Here is a 19,022-nt window from a genome sequence, read left to right as displayed (position 1 = left end):
TTAATGATAATAAATACAGGTGATTTATAACCATATTTCTAGAAACCCGATCAATAACAATATTATCGCTATCAATATCTATTCGTTAATAACAACATCGGAGTGTTCTTGTATCCAATCTAAATAACTGGTAATCCTAGTATAAACAGTCGGCCATAAAACATCACATCCCAAACCAGTTCCAAAAGAAACCAAACCAACCAAAGCACCATCAACCACTAACGGCCCGCCACTATCACCATTACAAGCAGATTGTCTACTGTAGTGAGCGTCGGAACAAATATGGGTGTCTTTAACAGAACCAAAAAAGTAAAGAGTACACAATCGATTTTCCATAATATGCGTTTCAGCGTATTGTAAATAATCGGATAATGATGTGGATTCATCTGATATTTTACCCCATCCCGTTAACAAAGCAGGTTCAAACTCGAAATTGTCGTTTTCTTGGGCACGAGAAGGAAGGGAAATAATCCCGATGTTTTCGTTAAGTTCAACCGCCTCCGGAAGATGAATTAATCCGATATCGTATAAAAGACTTTCGCTGCCATAAAGTTCGTGGGTGTATAAATCGTAAGATTTAATTCTAATTTGATTCGGTTCATTTTCAGTAACCCGATGAGCGCCAAGAATTACAAGCGCACCTAAACTTCTACAATAAAAATAAATAAAAAAAAATTGTGCCAATAAAGTGTTAATTTACCCATTTGTACAATGAGCAGCTGTTAAGACGTAATTAGGAGAAATTAAAGATCCGCCACAGAAACCTTGTTTTCCTTCTGGAAGATCAAAGAATATTCCAACTTGGTAAATAATCGAGTTTGGCTCGACTTCGTTTCCATTAACAATTCTAATTTCGCTTTTTGATAAATGGAAGCGATTCAAATAAGGTGGTGGTGATACTTTTGGTTGTAAGTCCACTAAATTATTTCCCTAATAAATTTGTTTTGTTAGATTTAAAAAAGGTTGTTGTTAAACTCACCTCAATCAATACAATAAGGATTGAAAAAGTTATTAAGTTAAACATGTTGATTTAAATTAATTTAAGACGATTTTGGTTTGGATTTTTTTTTGATTTATACTTGAAGAAAAAAATTGCAGGCTTATATAGTTACCAAAACGATGATTAAGATAAAAATACAACGTTAATTGATACAAGAAAAGATATAAACAAAAACTAAATAAATAAAATCAGACAACAATAAAATAAATAAGATTATTATTATTATTAATTTGCGTTTGGAAAATAACGACGAATTATCCCAACAAAAAAACAAACAGCAACGATAAAAAATTTAATATAAATACCAATTTTTTTTAAATAAAATTATTATTAAAAAAATAACGCAAACAAAATGTTGCAACTCATAACTTTATTTTTATTTTGCATCAATTTCTTGGCGGAGGTAAATATATTATATTTAATTTTTTCTTTTAAACATAACATTTGTATTTAGGCCAAACAATTAACACCAAATTCAAACTTTTCACCAACATTTTCCAAATCAAAATTAATTGATGCGCGTATAGTAGATGGAGACGAAGTGAAACCACCTCATTACTACAACTTTCAAGTTGCCATATTCATCGATATGCCACATATGCAAGAAGAAGGATTTTGTGCTGGATCTTTAATAACTAGAAGATACGTTCTATCCGCTGGACATTGTATAGCGGGGTAATTTAATTAATTTTTTTTAATTAATTCATAATTTTAATAAATCTAATTTTAGCGCAAATAAAGTCGAAATTGTTTTCGGGGCTCATAACATTAACAAAACTGAATCATCCCAAATTCGTATGACATCCAACAAATTTAGATTCCATGAGGATATTGTTATTTTCTTTGGGTTAAATGATTTGGTGTTAATAGAATTACCGGAAGCGGTGCCTTTATCAGGTTAAGTTAAACACAAAAAAAAATTTATAAAATTAATTTATCGTTTACTTTTTAGATGAAATTGGTTTAGCAAAACTACCATCATTAAACGACATCGAAGGTAACTTAGAAGGTGAAAAAGCTACTTTTGTTGGTTGGGGATATACAAGCGATGATGCCGGGGAATTATCCGATGTTTTACGACGAACTAACACAGAAGTTATTGGTAATGAAGAATGTTTAGAATCATTCTTTGTGATTCAACCGCACCATATTTGTATGGACTGCAGAAAACATCGTTGTCCTTGCAATGGTGATGCTGGAGGTGCTTTAATTCATAATGGAAAATTGGTATGGTTTTATCACAAAATAATCTCCGAATATTATTATTTAATTCTTTATTTAGATTGGTATCGTTTCGTTCGGATCTGCAATGGGATGTTCAGACCCTCTTCCTGCAGTTGCACAAAGAATTTCTAATTTCGTGGAATGGATAATCACCAATACTGATATTGAAGCAAATTAATATATTATGTTAAATTATATTCAAAAAATATTTATTAAATATTGTATTATTTCTAAATAAATTTAAATTACTAATTGAAATACGAATTTAAAAAAAAAGTCCCGAAAAAAATAAAATCTGCTCTCTAAATGGAGATGCGATGGAAGTATAGATCATAAATATCATCAAAACTACATCTTGTTCTAAAGCTGTCATTTTCTTTGCCTCTTGTTGGGTGAAGGCTACATATTGCTACATATTGCGAAAGACTGGATACATGGCTGGAACTAGATACTTGCAATATTCAAAATGTTACGGAATTTATCACAGTGCTAAAAGAATATTAAATTTGCTTGCAGATGACAAGATATTGACTGCAGAACAGTAAATACATACTACTACATACTACAGTAGTACATACTGCCACTAGAAGATTAAATACTGCTAATAAACGTCTAGATACTACTTGCAGAATATGTCTTACTATTTACAGAAGATTAGATACTACAAATGGAAGATTGGATACAAGAGGAAGACAAGATACTGCTGGCAGAAGACTAAATATCGCTGAAATTAAATACTTAAATGCTTATTACTTACTTAAATGCAATTTTAATCATATAAATTGAATAAAATAACATACGATTAAACTACAATTTTTCCCAACGGAACTTGAATCTTGCAATTACATTTAAGTATGTTTTTACTAGCTCCAACGATTAAATATTGTTTATGGAAGACTGGATCCTCCTTCTAGAAGTCTAGATACTGCTTGAATAAGATTAAACACTGCTGCTGAAAGACAAGATAGTGCTAAGAGAATACTTGAACTGCTACAGATGACTAAATAGTGCTTGCAGAAGAGTATATGCTGAGAATGGAAGACTGGGCACCAATGGGTGAAAACTATACACTGCTAATAATAGATTAGATACTGCTAATGTGAGACTAGACTGGTAATGAAAATCTAGATAGTGCTAAAGGAATGCTTGCAAATGACTAAATACTGTTTGTCAAAGACTAAATATAACTAATGGAAGATTGAATACTGTTGGATGAAGACTAGTATTGCTGACAAAGGACTGTATAGTGCCAATAGAAGTCAAGAATTGCTTACTGTCAAGGGAAGACTAGATCCTCTTTATAGAAGCCTAGATGCCGTTTGAACAAGACAAGATACTGTTAATAAATGATACTCTTTATGGAAATCTAGATAGTGCTAAAAGAATGCCTGCAAATGACTAAATACTGTTTGTCAAAGACTAGATATTGCTAATGGAAGACTGGATACTATTGAATGAAGACTAGTATTGCTGACAGATTACTGTATAGTGCCAATAGAACTCAAGAATTGCTTACTGTCAAAGGAAGACTAGATCCTCCTTAAAGAAGCCTAGATGCCGCTTGAACAAGACAAGATACTGTTAATAAATGATACTCTTTATAGAAAACTAGATAGTGCTAAAGGAATACTAGAACAACTGCAGATGAATAGATACTGTTCACAGAAGACTCGGTACTGCTGACAAACGACTGGAAACTACCAATGGAAGACTAGATACTCCTTATAGAAGACTAGATACTGCAAATAGAAAAGTAAATCTAGCTAATAGAAGCCTACATAGATACACTACTAATTACATACCTAAATTTACAATCTACTGTTATTAGCTCGATTACTAGAAACTTGGATGTGATACAAAATAATAGGCTCAGAATTACACCGTTAAACTCAATTATGTCTGCAAATATACTATAATATAAATATACTGTCTGTTGATGTTGAAATAGAATGATGTTTTTTCAGTGCATAAATACCGTATTCAAAAATGTAGATATTTTAGTTATGCAATCTATTCTATGCAATCTATGTGTTATAGCTAGTAAACAAGATTCCTCAAAACGGATATTAATACCCGCATCCAATTTACCATAAACACACAAAGGAACAATTCTCTATAGAGAGAAGAGCGAAATATGCTATCAAATAAGAATCCTCGGAACAGCGGAGATTAAAACGTTACGATCATTAACAGGATACACTTTGTGGCATCACAAAAAAAAGAGAAGATATCAAAGAGATATGCGATATCCAGGCTGGCATTGTGAGATGGGTTGGGTTGAAGGCGGGAATGGAGAAACGATGTTGAACATAGGGAAGCCTCAAGATTACCAAAGATTGTTAAAAATAGACTTCCAAGAGAACACCACAAGACCTCCAATATGATGATATGAAAGTTGGAGCTCAACTCCCGATATAAATTATGAATAATTAAGAGAGAAGACTAGATAATACTAACAGAAGACTAAATTCTGTTGATGGAAGATTAGATACTACTAATAGACGTCTAGGTGCTGCTTACAGAAGACTACCTGCAGCTTGCAGAAAACTACATAGTACTTGTAAAAGACATAGTACTGGTTGCAAAAAAACTAGATACTGCAGATGGAAGAGTACGTACAGGACACTTCCTGCTGCTTGCAGCCGTCTACTTAGAAAATGCAAAAGACGAATTACTGTTTGCAGAAAACTAGATACCGCTGGCAGAAGATAAAATACTGCTTTCAGGTGACTAGCTACTATCACCATAAGGTAAAATATTGCTTAAGATTAGATAGTAAATTATTAAGTATTCATTTGATGGTGACGATGAAGTGATGACAAGGTTCGTCTGTTTCGGGGCTTCTCTTTTAGCTGCTATGCATTATTATTACTATGTACAAATTACGTTGTTTTCTGTTATGATTTGACCACAACTTTTTCTACTTGGAAAATCTCTTCTTCGAAGATGAAAACTTGATCTGTCGAAAGTACCAAAAAATCGACTAACGAGATTTCAATTATACCGCAAATTTTCGCAGACAACGCTAATTAAAGTTATTAAGTAGAGGAAAAGGAAAAAAGAAACACAACATTAAGAAGAGAAAGTGTCAAAAGATTAATTATATGTTAAATATAATAGAAAGTTAATTCATAAAAATTTAATTTTACTTTTAAAACATATTTTTATTGTTAAAAATGTTTAAAGTTGTGATTATTTATTAAACTCCACTCATCTATTCATTGCCACTTGAAGTCAATTGCAAAGTACTTATATCGATAAGTATCCGAAAATTAATATTTATATTTCTTATTTTTTGTTTATAAAACATTCTTATATTTCAATTAATTATGTTTTATCACGCCTATTAAAATTTTTTTTAATAAAAGAAAAATACGTCCAAACAAAAACGTATTCTATAAACAATAACATGCGTCTATTTAGCGCAAATATAATAATCTCGAATGTATCAATCAGCAGATATAAATCTATTTTGGATAAAACCCGCATCTAGACAACAAATAAATAAAACAACAACAAATACTAACCAGCTCAATTAAAAAAATGATGAGTAGCTGTTTATCTTAAAATTTAAAAATCGGTGCATCTAAGAAAACGGGAGCAAATAATACGATATGACTTATCTATTTGTATTAAATAAATTCAAACACAAAAAAAAATTAAAATCAGATACTCAATCAAATTTTTTAAATTTCTCATTTGACTATAAAAGCGGGGAATAAAATGAACCATTTCAAAACTTGATCTTTCAGCGAAAAGGTAATACCTAAAATATTAACAAGCAAAATGATTGTTCCAATTATTTTATTGGCTTTTGCTACAATTAGTACTGCTGTGGTAAGAACATTTTAAAACTCTTCTTACAATAACACTAATTAATAATTATAATTTTTTTTAGCCTAAACCAAACACTTTAAGGGATATTTATCCATCTTATCCACAAATTTCGATTCCTATTCCTCCTGGTTTTGAAGCACCAACCGAAAGAATCGTCGGCGGAGAAATTGCAGATCCACACAACTTCCCACATCAAGCAGCTTTGTTTCTTCATAAAGCCGCTAAAACTAATTTCTGCGGAGGTTCTTTGATTTCCACAAAATACGTTTTAACCGCGGCACATTGTACGGAATCGTAAGTTTTGAATTTTAATTAATCTTTTAATCAATATAAATTAATTTTTCTTAAATCGAATAGTGCTATTTCTATCGATGTGGTTCTTGGAGCCCACAATATAAGAGATGAAAACGAACCTACACAAACCTTCATAACCGCCGTTAGCTACATTATCCACGAAAACTACAACCCCACCGCAATCATTAATGATATTTCTATTATTACGTTACCTGATGAAGCAGTTGCCATTTCAGGTAAAAGATAATTTTTAATATGAAAATCTCTTAACTGATTAGTTTTAATTTAATTTCTAGATATAATTCAATTAGTACATTTACCATCATGGTCTGATGTTGGTAAAGATTTAACTGGTGAAAATGCCGTGGTAAGTGGGTGGGGAAAAATTAATGATGGCGAAACTAGCTACACAGATTATCTTCAATTCGTTGAGTTTCCAATCATCACCAACGAAGATTGTGATGTATGGTATTTTGGGGGAACTATTCATGATGTTCATATTTGCACTTCTGGGGAAGACGCACGTTCTACATGTAATGGAGATTCTGGTGGAGCATTAGTTGTTAATGGAAAACAAGTTGGAATTGTATCATTTGGTATTTTATTCGGTTGTGAAGCTGGATGGCCTGCAGCCTATACAAGAGTCAGCCAATTTTTGCAATGGATCGAAGATAATAGTGATGTAATCATTGAACCTTAAAATGTTATTTATTTATTTATTTATTTAATTTTGTGAGATTTAATAAAATTATATGATTAAATAAAATTTAGCTTAATTTATTGAAGTTATAAGTAATTGATGACATATTAGCTTAACTATGCGAAAGAAATACTTTTGAACTGAATATAGTGATAAAATAAAATAAAGTATTGCTAATTAGGCGAATTCGATAGAGGTCGGAACGTAGCAGAAGAGGAATCGAGGAGCAAAGAAGAACATTTGAAGTGCACAACTAATTTTCTACTGCTAATGGAAAATTGGATAGTACCGAAAGAATATTAGAATATTAGATAATCTGGTTAGCATTGGCTTAAGACTAAATCTTGCTGTTGGCAGAGTACATACTGCTACTAGAAGATTAGATACTGCTTGCAGAATACATCTTATTATTTGTAGAAAACTAGATATTGTTGGCAGAAGACTAAATACTGTTGACAGAAAAGTACATCTTGCTAATAGAAGATTAGATAGTACTTAAAGATTATTATAGCTGCTATAGATGACTAGACACTGCTTGCCAAAGACAAATGAAATGTTGGACCGATTCTCTAGAAACCTATCAATTATCACCAATGGCTGTATGAGATAAATATATAGGAAATAAGGCATACTGTCAGACGTTTGTCGGTTCATCGTGAAATTTGTACTTTTTGAAGTCAATGAAGGCTTACAACAAGATTAATAAAAGCATGTCAAAACCAGTTTAACAGAAGTTCAGCCATTTATGGTATTTGGTTACTGAAGTATTTGTGTTATCACTATTAGACCATGATTTCGACCAAGAAACCAAAATAAAAATGGTTGCGTATTTAACCAACGAAAATATATCAACTAATGGTAAAGGTTACAACTAATGGTATCATTTCGGTCAAAAAGAAGTCTTTGTTTTGACGTCAAAACCTCTACGAATGTACTAGTTGGTAGATAAATGACGCTTCGTTTAAAGAAGCCATAAAGAAGGTTTGAACGCTTCAGACTTTCATGGTTTGATTATGGCTAAAGAGTAACAGAAGCAACTTTTATTACGTTGCGTACAAAATCATCAAAAGATAACAGCTATTAAAATCATCAAAATTTTCTTAAAAAATAAAAACATTTTGTTAAAAAAAGTATATATTTTTCAATTAAAATTTTCTTTAGATTTCTTAGGTTCATTCACAAGATATGAATGTTAGGGACAACTTAAATATATTGCCAAATAATTCTAACCACTCTAACTAAAATATAAAACAAATGTAAAATAACTGACACCAGAACCTTCCCCAAGACGAAGTTAATTTGTTGTCTACTTTGGAATAATTTGAAGATTATAATCATACATTTTTATAGTATAAGACATCAGAAAACAGTATTGAATGAACTATGTGTGAAATTAATTGCCTATTGATGAAAAAAAAATTTACAATGCACTTGTTTTTACTCATCTAAATGCACCTCCCTTCATAATTATTCGATCATCCAGAAACGATTGAATCCAGATTAGAATTGTTTGCACCTCCAAAGACTAAAGTATACAAAAATAAAACGAAAAAACTTCTTAACTTGCTATATTTAATAAATTTGAAGTCAAACTAGTTTCGGGGCTAGCCCCATCCTCAGTGCCAATGTCCTCAATTAGTCTTCTATTGACATAACAGACAAATTTTTACAATGCACTTGTTTTTACTCATCTAAATGCACCTCCCCTCATAATTATTCGATCATCCAGAAACGATTAAATCCAGATTAGAATTGTTTGCACCTCCTAAGACTAAAGTATGCAAAAATAAAACGAAAAAACTTCTTAACTTGCTATATTTAATAAATTTAAAGTCAAACTAGTTTCGGCCCATCCTCAGTGACAATGTCCTCAATTAGTCTTCTATTGACGTTGTCACTGAGGATGGGCCGAAACTAGTTTGACTTCAAATTTATTAAATATAGCAAGTTAAGAAGTTTTTTCGTTTCATTTTTAAATGATTCACTTGCAACATGGATCTACACTCGAAAGTATACAAATTTTGTATGATTTACGATGGTGGTAACGAATCAAACGATATCGACAAATCGAGGAAGAGATGAATAGCGAAATTATTTTTTTCCGATAATGCCGTGGTTTCTGTATATAGGTTCCACGAACTTTCAGAACGACCAGAAAAGTCAAAGACTACATATTTAATCACATTCATACTGATAATATACTCCTATACTCTATACCACCAGAAATTCAAGTGACTCATCGCGTGAAATCGTGCCATTTCACTCTAACACATGCGGAAAACAATAACAGAAATCGATGAATCATTCGTTTCTCGTGGTATTCCCTATATCACAACGTCTTTCTAAGAATTGGCTACAAGAATTCATTTGATCAAGTGATGGCAAAAATGTTAAAAAGATGTTAACACAACGATTAAACTAACACAAATTAAGTTAAGTTATCGAACCCATCATTTATTCGTGAGTAGAAAGATGTTCCCTACCTTTTTAGTTACATAAAGTTACATCAAATATAATAATTAATTATAAAATCAACGACCTCAACTCACCTTACCATATTAAAATCACCTCATTAAAATCGTCGTATAAATACTTAATTTATAACTACTTACATTCAAGTTATTTACCTTGCTCGAAAAACTAATACATAGTAATGATTGACAGGATTGATTATATACAAAAACTGGTTTATAGAACTAAATGTTAATGGTTAGGCCTTTAATGTTATGTATATTCCTATAAATTACTTAGTCAAATAAATATGAAATTGATACACTTATTTGTGTAATTAATTTATTGTCCAAGGAATTTTATTTATTTAACGTCAATAAGCTGTTTTTTTTTGTATTATTTTGTTATGTTAACTTATCAATAATTATGTGTGCTAGACGACCCACTAATAATAATTTAATAAATAACAATTTTAAACAATACCGGATGTTTATGTATAAAAAGGGAAGTAAATCCACATTTTTCATCAGAAGTATTAATTCGATTCAACGACGAAGAGTTTACAAATAATACAAAAAAACATGAAAATGTTTCAAATCTGGTTTATACTTGTAATCGGGGTTTTTACAGAGGTAAGAAAAATAATTAATAAATTCTTAAATACATTTCTATAATTTTTTTAGATTCAAGGAGATGAATCACAACTTAACCCATTTGGGTTACCATTATCAAGAAATATTCCTGATCGTTTTATGATAAAAGGAGATTCACGTATATTTGGTGGTGAAGAAGTTGAACCTCACTCAATTCCATATCAAGTACGTAAAAAGTATCCATTAAATTATTATTATTATTTTAATTTTTAAGGTCGCTATGTACGCTTATTCCGCAAATAACGTGGTTATGTTTTGCTCGGGATCAATTATTTCAAAAAATTATATTTTAACAGCCGCACATTGCTTATGGAAGTAAGTTATTTCTTTCTAATTCAACTAATTAATTCAATTATTTATTAATTTTTATAAGACAAGTAAGAATAGAAGTAATTCTTGGAGGTCACGATTTAAACGACTTAAACGATAACCACGTTTTCATCGAGATCAACTCCGAAAATTTTATCATTCATGAAAATTTTGTGTACACCGTAGTAGATGATATTGCCCTCATTAGATTTCCAAATTCCATCGAATTTACCGATGCCATCCAACCAATCGCGTTACCAACTTACTCAGATAGAACAATCGATTTTGTCGGTGTTAAAGTTGTTTTATCCGGATGGGGAAAAACTGAAACTCAATCACTTTCACAAGTTCTCTTAAAAACCGAAGAAAAAATCATTACTAACGACGAGTGCGTCTATTTTTACGGTGAAAAAGTTAAAGAAGATCTCCATATTTGTACTTCAGGTGATAATGGAAGGGGACCTTGTAATGGTGATTCGGGAGGTCCACTAGTTTTAAATTCAAAACAGGTAAGAAATCATAATCTAATTAGATTCTAATTAGAAAAAAATAAATTAATTTTTATTTTATAGATTGGTGTTATATCATTTGGACCTCATTGGCTTGTTGGATGTTTAAATTTCAATTTTCCTAGTGGTTATACAAGAATTACGCATCATTTAGAATGGATTGAAAGCCATGCTGATGTAAATATTCTCGACGAATAATTTTTGATTTTATTTATTATTTATTTAATGTTATTTATTGGAATTATATGATATAAATAAAAAAAATCGTTTAAATCTTAGATCTAATCTCATGTAGACCAATAAAAAATAAAACATTTAGAAACAAAGTAATCAGAAATGACACTTTCAACTCAAATATCTTTTTTACTAATATATAGTTATATACTTATTTGTGATTTAATGTATTCTTAATATAATTAGGTAGAGTAACACTAGTTAAATCAATTAGTTCTTTCTCAATAAAGTCCTAAACAAAGCGTAACATGATACTTCGGTTACTTATTATTTGCTAAAAGATTTGAAATTAGTGTACAAAAATAGGTATAAGAGACGTTGGCGCCTAATAAGAACCACGCGAGTACTTAAAGGTTAAGATAAAATAATTATTATCTGTGATAAAAAATACTTTAGGACGAATATAAAAAGCGTGGAAGTTTTTATGAAATTAAATTAAAACAGTACAATAATCATGCTTAACCATCCAGTTTTATTGGTGATATTTTTCATGTTTTGTGCACAGCAGGTAAGTATGTCAAGAAATAATATTGTGATACAGTATTAAAGATAGAGTTTCTTGGTTTAAAGCACTCTATATTATAACGAACCTCGTTAGAACGGACTTTGGACAAAATTATTAATATTATCTATTTAATACACCAGTATATTTAAATATAAATGTTATCGCTCATAGATAGAATCCATTTCGATTATTCCCCAAGTTGCTCTATTCCATGTTCATAGTTCATAGACAAACTCGGGTATTCCCTGAGTTGTCTATACAATATATAAATCAAGGACGGTATTTCTAGTTCTGTTATTCAACGCTAGATTGTTGTATGTGTTTATTGAACTAAAAATAGTATTAGTTCAACTTCTAGTTAAGTATTATTCAGCGTTAATTTGTTATATACTCTTATTGAAATAAAACTAGAACTAACACTAGACCCAGAACTAGAAACATTTGGGTTTAGCCGTCTTAAGAGACGATCGGCTAAATCCGAATGCTTCTAGTTCTAGGTCTAGCGTTAGTTCTAGTGCTAGTGTTAGTTCTAGTTTTAGTTATTATTCAGAGTTAAATTGTTGTATACACTTAATTCTGTTTTTACGCGATAGATACGTTCCCAATAAATTCGCGTAAAAGAAAATCGCGTAAAAAAAGATACGGTATTTATGTAAAAATACTGGATAGTTTCCGACATTTGAAGAATCGGCTAAAATGTTATGATTAAGAAAGATAAATTCGGTTACTTTAATGTGCTTTTATTTAATAAAACTTATTTAAAAATAATAAATAATTCATAAGTTGAAATAATAATAAAATAAAAGTAAAGAAAAAATCATTATTTAGTGAAAAAAACGAAAATTAATTTCTAATTGCTATCACTTTTCGATGCGCTTTCCTTCTCAAGCTGTGCTGCCGCGTTAGTGGTTCTAGTCACAAATTCTGTTATCGATCGTTGTGTTCCAGGTTTGATAAGGCTGTTATACAATTCACGATAACTGCCCATTAATAATTTAATGTCTCGTTGAAATTTTGTAGATCTTTCTTCAATAGGATCATGCTTTTGAAAATGATCGCATAATTTAGCAGCGAGTTGTAGTCCTTTTTTGATTACATCTGCGGTAAGGGTAGGAATCTCTTCGTCAATTTCACTGCATTCTTTATCATCGGGAATCTCAAGAGCTAAACTAATGATTTCATCATCAGTAAGTGCTTTATCCTCTAGTAATTCATCGATATCTGCAGACGATATATCAGCAAATCCTTCTCCGCCTATTTCATGAGCTAAGGCTGTGATGTTAGGGTATTGATCCATATTAGAAGGCACATGATCTTTATTTTTTACACATTCTGGCTAAAGAGATCTCCAACATGCATTCAAAGTTGATGGTTTCAATTCGGATAGTGCTAATCCAGCATGTTTGATGCAGTCATTAACATTAAGTACATTTTTATTATTTGTTAATTTATCTAAAATGTATCGAAATGTTTGCTTTACGTAATAGGTCTTAAAGGTTGCAATAATTCCTTGGTCCAACGGCTGTATCAAGGAAGTAGTATTTGGAGGAAGAAAACAAAATTCAACATTCGGGTGCTCTATGTGTGGGTGGCCAGGTGCGTTATCTATAATCAGAAGAATCTTAAATTCAAGACTTTTATCGCTCATATAGCGACGCACTTCTGGGATAAAATGTTTGACAAACCATTCATTAAAAATTTCTCTAGTTACCCAGGCTTTTTTATTAGCTGTCCAGTGTACTGATAAGGTATCTAAATTTACACCTTTCATAGACCGTGGTTTTAGAGCTCGATTAACAAGCAAGGGTTTTAAAAAATTATTAGCAAAATAAAAAGGTTACGCGATCTTTGGCCGCCTTGAACCCACTGGCAGTTTTCTGGGATTTAGCTACGTATGTTCTATTTGGCATACGCTTCCAGAAAAGGCCTGTTTCGTTCGCATTCCATACCTGATCTGGAGTGTAACCACCTTTTTCAATTATTTTAGCCAGTTTTGCTGGAAATTCCTTAGCTGCTACATCATCTGCAGATGCAATTTCACCCTTTATCTTTATATTATGTAACGCGTGTCGTTGTAGAAAACCATTCATCCATCCCGTACTAGCAGAAAATTCAAATTTTCTTCTTTTCTCGCCTGATGTTTGTGGTTCCGCTTCTTTAATCTGGTTGTAAATCTTTAATGTCATATGCTTGATGTTATTTCCGTCAACGGGTATTCGTTTTTGAGACATATCCTCCATCCATATTACAAGAGCCTTTTCCATTTTTTGCTTCACAATGTCTCTTGTGTATGATGTTGTATGAGCACTTAATTTTGTCCCAGCAATTACAGATTTTCTAATCGCGTCCTCATTTTTTTTTATAGTTCTTACGGTGGATTCTCTTAAACCGAAACGTTGCCCTACAGTGGTGGCACTATCTCCATTAGCTAAATTATCTAAAATGTTGATTTTAACTTCCAAAGAAATAGCTTTTTTTTTTGTTTGTTTTGTAGCGGACATTGTGATTAGATCGCCTATAAAAATTTTATTTATTTATACGTAATAAGTAAGTAAAGAATAAATGTATCAAAAAATATTTTATTTAATATTGTATTCGATTTTGTTACTCACCTTAAACATTGAAGCCAAACTGTAAACTCGTAATTATTTTAACCAAAACAGATGTGAGATGATATAAAATTAGGGAAATCCCCTGTAACTATTGATGCGCTCGCACAATCATATACCTTTCAAGCGCTTTCACATACTTGCACGTACACGAAATTTTAGTTCCAAAATTATTCTAGATTAAAATTTCTTGCATCGCGTTAAATCAAATTAAATCGCGTAAAAAAAGAATAAAATATATTTTATTAATCGTGTTATATCAAATTCGCGTAAAAAAAGTTCGCGTAAAAACAGAATTAGGTGTATTCTTATTGGAATAAAACTAGAACTAAACCCAAATCTTTCCAGTTATAGGTCTAGTGTTAGTTCTAGTTTTAATTGTTATTCCGCGCTAAATTGTTGTATATTTTTATTGAACTAAAAGCAGAACTAACACTAAACCTAGAAACATTCGCGTTTAGTCGTCTTATGAGACGCACGTCTAAGTTCAATCAATATTTTTCTTTTATATTATGAACCTTAATAAGTCTCCAACAAACAACATTACAAACCACGAATAGAATAAATTAAGCATTTGCTAATTCAAAATGTGAAATAGTAGTTGCCTACCCCTGCGTGACGTCACGATCGGGCCTTCGAGCTGTACACTTGGTCCCGAGACGTAGCAGTCCTCTTGTTTATGTGTATTAAAATTATTCATTCAAACAGTTTAAAGTGCAAATTAAAAAATTTTTACTCTCTTCTCCGTATTAATCCGTTATAGCAAGGTTTTATTGTATTATGTAAATATCACAAAATTATTTCCAAACATATATAACAAATTATTAATTTATAAATTAAAATTTTAATTAATAGTGCACATCTAGGAACTGGAATCATACACCATTTATATTTAAGACATTAAATAACGAAAATAGGCAACAAAAAGTGGTAGGTGGTCAAGTTGCAGAACCACACAGTTTTCCACACCAAGTTGGACTATTTATAGAAGTAGAAGATACAACACGATTTTGTGGTGGTTCCTTAATTTCCACAAGATATGTTTTAACGGCAGCACATTGTCCTATAAAGTATTTAACTTCTAAATGTCATTTTTAATCTTTATTAATAAGTTTATTTTCAGTTCGTTGCGTATTGAAGCAGTTTTAGGGGCTCATAATATTCGAGACAACGAAGAATCTTCCCAAGTTAGAATTTTAGCTGAAAATTACATAATACACGAAGAGTATGATAGCGATTTTAACAAAAATGATATTGCTTTGGTTGTTTTACCAGAAAATAGCGTTTATTTATCAAGTAAATATAATTCAATTATATTTGTAAACAAAATTTTAAAAAAAATTCGTTTAGATATAATTCAAATCGTAGCGTTACCAAGTTACTCTGACACACAAAACGATTTCTTGGATGAATCATCAACCATAAGCGGTTGGGGTAAAATATCAGATGCAGAGTCAACATACACAGATTTATTGCATTACGTGGAAGCTCCAATAATAACAAATGATGAGTGCAAGATGTGGTACTTCGGTTTATTTATTGAAGAAACAAATATATGCGCGAGTGGATTGAACGGAAAATCACCGTGCAATGGTGATTCAGGTGGTGCATTATTAATAAATAATATACAAGTTGGGATTGCATCATTTGGTGTTGGTTTTGGATGCGAAGTGGATTTTCCGGGAGCTTATACGAGAGTTACATCTTATTTACAATGGATTGAAGAAAATAGTGATGTTATAATCAATACAATATAAATAAGTTATTTAATTATTGTGAATATTTAAAAAATTTGATTTTTACTTATAATTGTGATAACATTTGTAATTATTCTTTATAAATTGTTGTTAACTATTGTTTTTGTTTTATGTTCTTTTATATTGTTATTCAACAATTTAATGGATTAAGGCATCCTTAAGAATTAGTCATAATGTTGGCAAAACCGTATAGATGAGAAAATATTTGTTATAATCAAGCATTAGAAGTTAAAGCATTCAGAAAAAATCTTAAGTGATTCATCTACATAAGATATTGCGTGATTAACAAATCTACTATCTTCTTGTTATTTAGTACATAACCATTGGCAAAACTCTGTTTCGGTTAAGACTTAGCAATCAATGGCCGGTTGTAGTAATCCTAGCAATAAATAGGGTATAAGAGCACTAATAGAGGAGAGACACCAGATTAAAGAAGATTATTTATTGTACAGAGCCAGTGGGCCCAACCCAACCCAAGTAGTAAGTAAAAAGTGTGATCTAAACCAAGAGCTGCATCTTCTCTATGTGGGCATACATAAGGCCTATGAGCAGCGTCCCTCTTATGAAACTTTGGAAAGCTCTAGAAAAACCGAATATAAACACGGAGCTAATAGAAGCAGTGAAGTTCTTATATAAATAAAGAAAAACAAGAATTAAAATCGGCAAAATGTTAACAACAGAATTCAATGGAACCAAACAAGACTGTTGAAATAAGAGTGTCGTATCTCAGTAACGCTGTTCAAGATATATTTGAAACAAGTTCTTAAAGGCTGGCAGAAAAATTTTAGGAATATGGGAATACCCATCGAGAGCACACTGTGCTTCGCCGACGATTAGGTGCTCGTAGCACAAGATTACGACTATATCTATAAATTATATGACTCGTAAAATTCTCTTCTTGCCAATACATTTTTCAATATAATTTAACAGCGTTGACGTTCTTCTCTTTCTGCAGAAACTTTCTGCCAATGTCAAAAGACAATTCAAAACAAATAGTTGTTTTGAATATGGTTAGACCATATTTTGGTTTTTGACGAGGAGTGACTACAGATAAATTTTTACATCTACTCCTTTGAATAAAGAGCTTTTCAAGCAAAATCTTACCATTACTGGAACATTGTTGGAACAATATTCTAGTATATTTGGTTTTACAGATCAACTTAAAATTAGTATCCTATATGTCAAAAATTATAAAAGCTGTTCTTTTATAACCCTTTTATTAACCCATAGCAACTCAACCCAACCCAGTTTCAGAGAGCCGATAAAGTTACCTGCTTTATCGGCATAAGCAAAATAAACCAGAAATAAATATCCATTATAATCTAATTGCATATACAACACAAGATCCAGATCTATGCAATATTAGAAGCTACCGCAGACAAAATTTGCAATCGACATGTTTTTGAAGATAAATGCTTCCACCAGTAAATATTTCGCAAAATAATGCTAACAGTTCTACATACGCATTTTGAAAACATGATCGAAAGTCGGCATAAACATGTCAGGTTCGGTTCTAGTAAGCAATTTGCCAAAACAACGGTTGTAAAAAAACTGTTCGGTGCTATTACTTGCCAGCTGCTTGATGCTTTTTCCTCATATCGTTTGGCCATTGGTCAGTATACATTTATAATTTGCGTAAAAACCTTGTAGCTATATCTATCCAATAAGAGCTGTATTCTTGACACAATTTTCAACAAATAGTGTCCAAATTTCTTTTATTATAGTAATTTTGTTATTTGCCTTCTTTCTGTTCACCGATAATTCACAGACATCGTTAGTTCGTCAAATTTCATTCGATCGTTTTTACCGAATATTTGACTTTGACTGATTTGTTCTCTAATCAGCGTAGAATCTAACATTTCTATCATTAATATGATGCAATTTGTATATTTGGAAGTTAGCGAGGGATAGCAGTGTTTATGCCTTTTTCAAAAATATCGCAAATATAGTCAGTGTTCTTATAGATAGAAATTTTCCTGTCTTTATTTAGTTCTTTATCCTTATCATTTACCACTTTTGCTAAAGTTTTCTATCAGTTAATCAGTAACATAATCTTTTTGTATAAGCTTCATTGCCGGTGTGGGTGTTCTAATTTCTTTGCAGTATTCTTTGCTAATGACAGTTTTGGTTTTTAACTTTTTGTCAAAACTTCTTTTTCTTCGAATTTTCTACAGAAATGTCGGAATTTTTTTGTTAGTTCCAACTGTTTTTTCTTTCTGCAAACATTTTCGTCTGAATTCGTTATCAGTTTTAGTATTTATGTCATTTTACAAAAATATACCAGTGTTCTTTTTGCTTTACAGAAAAATTTCTGTCTTAGAATTGTTTATTCATCCAACCTTTCCTTCACTTAATCAGTAACATGGTCTTTTTATATAAACTTCATTGTCAGTGTGGCTGTTCTATTTGCAGAAATGTTTCTTGCAATATTCTTTTCTAAAGCATTGTTTTTAACTTTTTGCAAAAACATCTTTGAAAATGAACATTTACGAAGAAGTTTGTATTGGAGAGTAGTTCCTATATACTTACTAATCATTGTAATGGCTGCATGGAACCAAAGCTTATTTCTGTTTCTTTTTAATTTATAATTTACGTCAATTGCTCTAAAAAATGTAGACTAGAGAACTTTGAAAAATTGATAAAATATCGACAAAATAAAATATGCTCCTCGTTAAGTTACCATTTGTTCAAAATTCATTGTTTTCGTCAGATAAAAGAAAAAATAATACAAAGGATAAGAAAAGAAGCTTTCATCCTTATTCTGCGTCGAAAAACATGCAATTACGATTCCATACCGCACACATTTTCAAATTATTGATAATCAACAGTACACGATGGAAATCTTATGAATATAAGAAGAAATTGTGCTAATTGAAAATGTAATGTTCAAAACTTTCTCTATAATCACTCCAAATGATTATTAAATGATGGAAAGAGACA

At 31.1% G+C, this 19,022-nt stretch overlaps 5 protein-coding genes across 11 annotated transcripts in view; 3 read left to right on the top strand and 2 right to left on the bottom strand.

Annotated features, from left to right (window-relative positions):
* The window catches only part of LOC111428863 (supervillin), a 133,517-nt gene that overhangs the window by 50,755 nt on the left and 63,740 nt on the right, over nt 1-19,022 (bottom strand). The gene's annotated exons all lie outside the window — the stretch shown is intronic.
* On the bottom strand, nt 77-1,073 carry LOC111428868 (brachyurin-like). The gene is made up of 3 exons (XM_023064578.2): nt 980-1,073; nt 701-930; nt 77-649 (listed from the first exon to the last, which is right to left on the bottom strand). Exons 1-3 carry the CDS (start codon nt 1,022-1,024, stop codon nt 79-81), a joined length of 846 nt encoding a protein of 281 aa, XP_022920346.1. The 5' UTR covers nt 1,025-1,073; the 3' UTR covers nt 77-78.
* LOC111428874 (brachyurin-like) lies at nt 1,324-2,441 on the top strand. Its single transcript, XM_071201288.1, has 5 exons — nt 1,324-1,403; nt 1,455-1,675; nt 1,731-1,897; nt 1,953-2,227; nt 2,283-2,441. Exons 1-5 carry the CDS (start codon nt 1,353-1,355, stop codon nt 2,400-2,402), a joined length of 834 nt encoding a protein of 277 aa, XP_071057389.1. The 5' UTR covers nt 1,324-1,352; the 3' UTR covers nt 2,403-2,441.
* Nucleotides 5,966-7,079, top strand: LOC139432608 (brachyurin-like). The gene is made up of 4 exons (XM_071201281.1): nt 5,966-6,061; nt 6,123-6,355; nt 6,419-6,591; nt 6,652-7,079. Exons 1-4 carry the CDS (start codon nt 6,011-6,013, stop codon nt 7,053-7,055), a joined length of 861 nt encoding a protein of 286 aa, XP_071057382.1. The 5' UTR covers nt 5,966-6,010; the 3' UTR covers nt 7,056-7,079.
* LOC111428873 (uncharacterized) lies at nt 10,041-16,133 on the top strand. The gene is made up of 9 exons (XM_071201584.1): nt 10,041-10,138; nt 10,190-10,324; nt 10,374-10,474; nt 10,533-10,977; nt 11,041-11,174; nt 11,656-11,719; nt 15,181-15,395; nt 15,449-15,621; nt 15,676-16,133. The coding sequence occupies exons 1-9, from the start codon at nt 10,088-10,090 to the stop codon at nt 16,080-16,082; spliced, it is 1,725 nt and encodes a 574-aa protein (XP_071057685.1). The 5' UTR covers nt 10,041-10,087; the 3' UTR covers nt 16,083-16,133.

This window comes from Onthophagus taurus, chromosome 1, assembly GCF_036711975.1.
Source record: "Onthophagus taurus isolate NC chromosome 1, IU_Otau_3.0, whole genome shotgun sequence".
NCBI lineage: Eukaryota > Metazoa > Arthropoda > Insecta > Coleoptera > Scarabaeidae > Onthophagus > Onthophagus taurus.
This window is presented reverse-complemented; position numbering and strand designations above follow the sequence as displayed.

Excerpts from the sequence above, each read along its gene's own strand:
- LOC111428868 (XM_023064578.2), bottom strand. The coding sequence starts at position 1,024 with ATGTTTAACTTAATAACTTTTTCAATCCTTATTGTATTGATTGAG. Across the intron at positions 931-979 it reads TCCTTATTGTATTGATTGAG|GGAAATAATTTAGTGGACTT; the intron begins GTGAGTTTAACA and ends CAAATTTATTAG. Across the intron at positions 650-700 it reads GCTGCTCATTGTACAAATGG|AAGTTTAGGTGCGCTTGTAA; the intron begins GTAAATTAACAC and ends TTTTTATTGTAG.
- LOC111428874 (XM_071201288.1), top strand. The coding sequence starts at position 1,353 with ATGTTGCAACTCATAACTTTATTTTTATTTTGCATCAATTTCTTGGCG. Across the intron at positions 1,404-1,454 it reads GCATCAATTTCTTGGCGGAG|GCCAAACAATTAACACCAAA; the intron begins GTAAATATATTA and ends ATTTGTATTTAG. Across the intron at positions 2,228-2,282 it reads TAATTCATAATGGAAAATTG|ATTGGTATCGTTTCGTTCGG; the intron begins GTATGGTTTTAT and ends TTCTTTATTTAG.
- LOC139432608 (XM_071201281.1), top strand. The coding sequence starts at position 6,011 with ATGATTGTTCCAATTATTTTATTGGCTTTTGCTACAATTAGTACTGCT. Across the intron at positions 6,062-6,122 it reads CTACAATTAGTACTGCTGTG|CCTAAACCAAACACTTTAAG; the intron begins GTAAGAACATTT and ends AATTTTTTTTAG. Across the intron at positions 6,356-6,418 it reads GCGGCACATTGTACGGAATC|TGCTATTTCTATCGATGTGG; the intron begins GTAAGTTTTGAA and ends TAAATCGAATAG.
- LOC111428873 (XM_071201584.1), top strand. The coding sequence starts at position 10,088 with ATGAAAATGTTTCAAATCTGGTTTATACTTGTAATCGGGGTTTTTACA. Across the intron at positions 10,325-10,373 it reads CTCACTCAATTCCATATCAA|GTCGCTATGTACGCTTATTC; the intron begins GTACGTAAAAAG and ends TTAATTTTTAAG. Across the intron at positions 15,396-15,448 it reads GCAGCACATTGTCCTATAAA|TTCGTTGCGTATTGAAGCAG; the intron begins GTATTTAACTTC and ends GTTTATTTTCAG.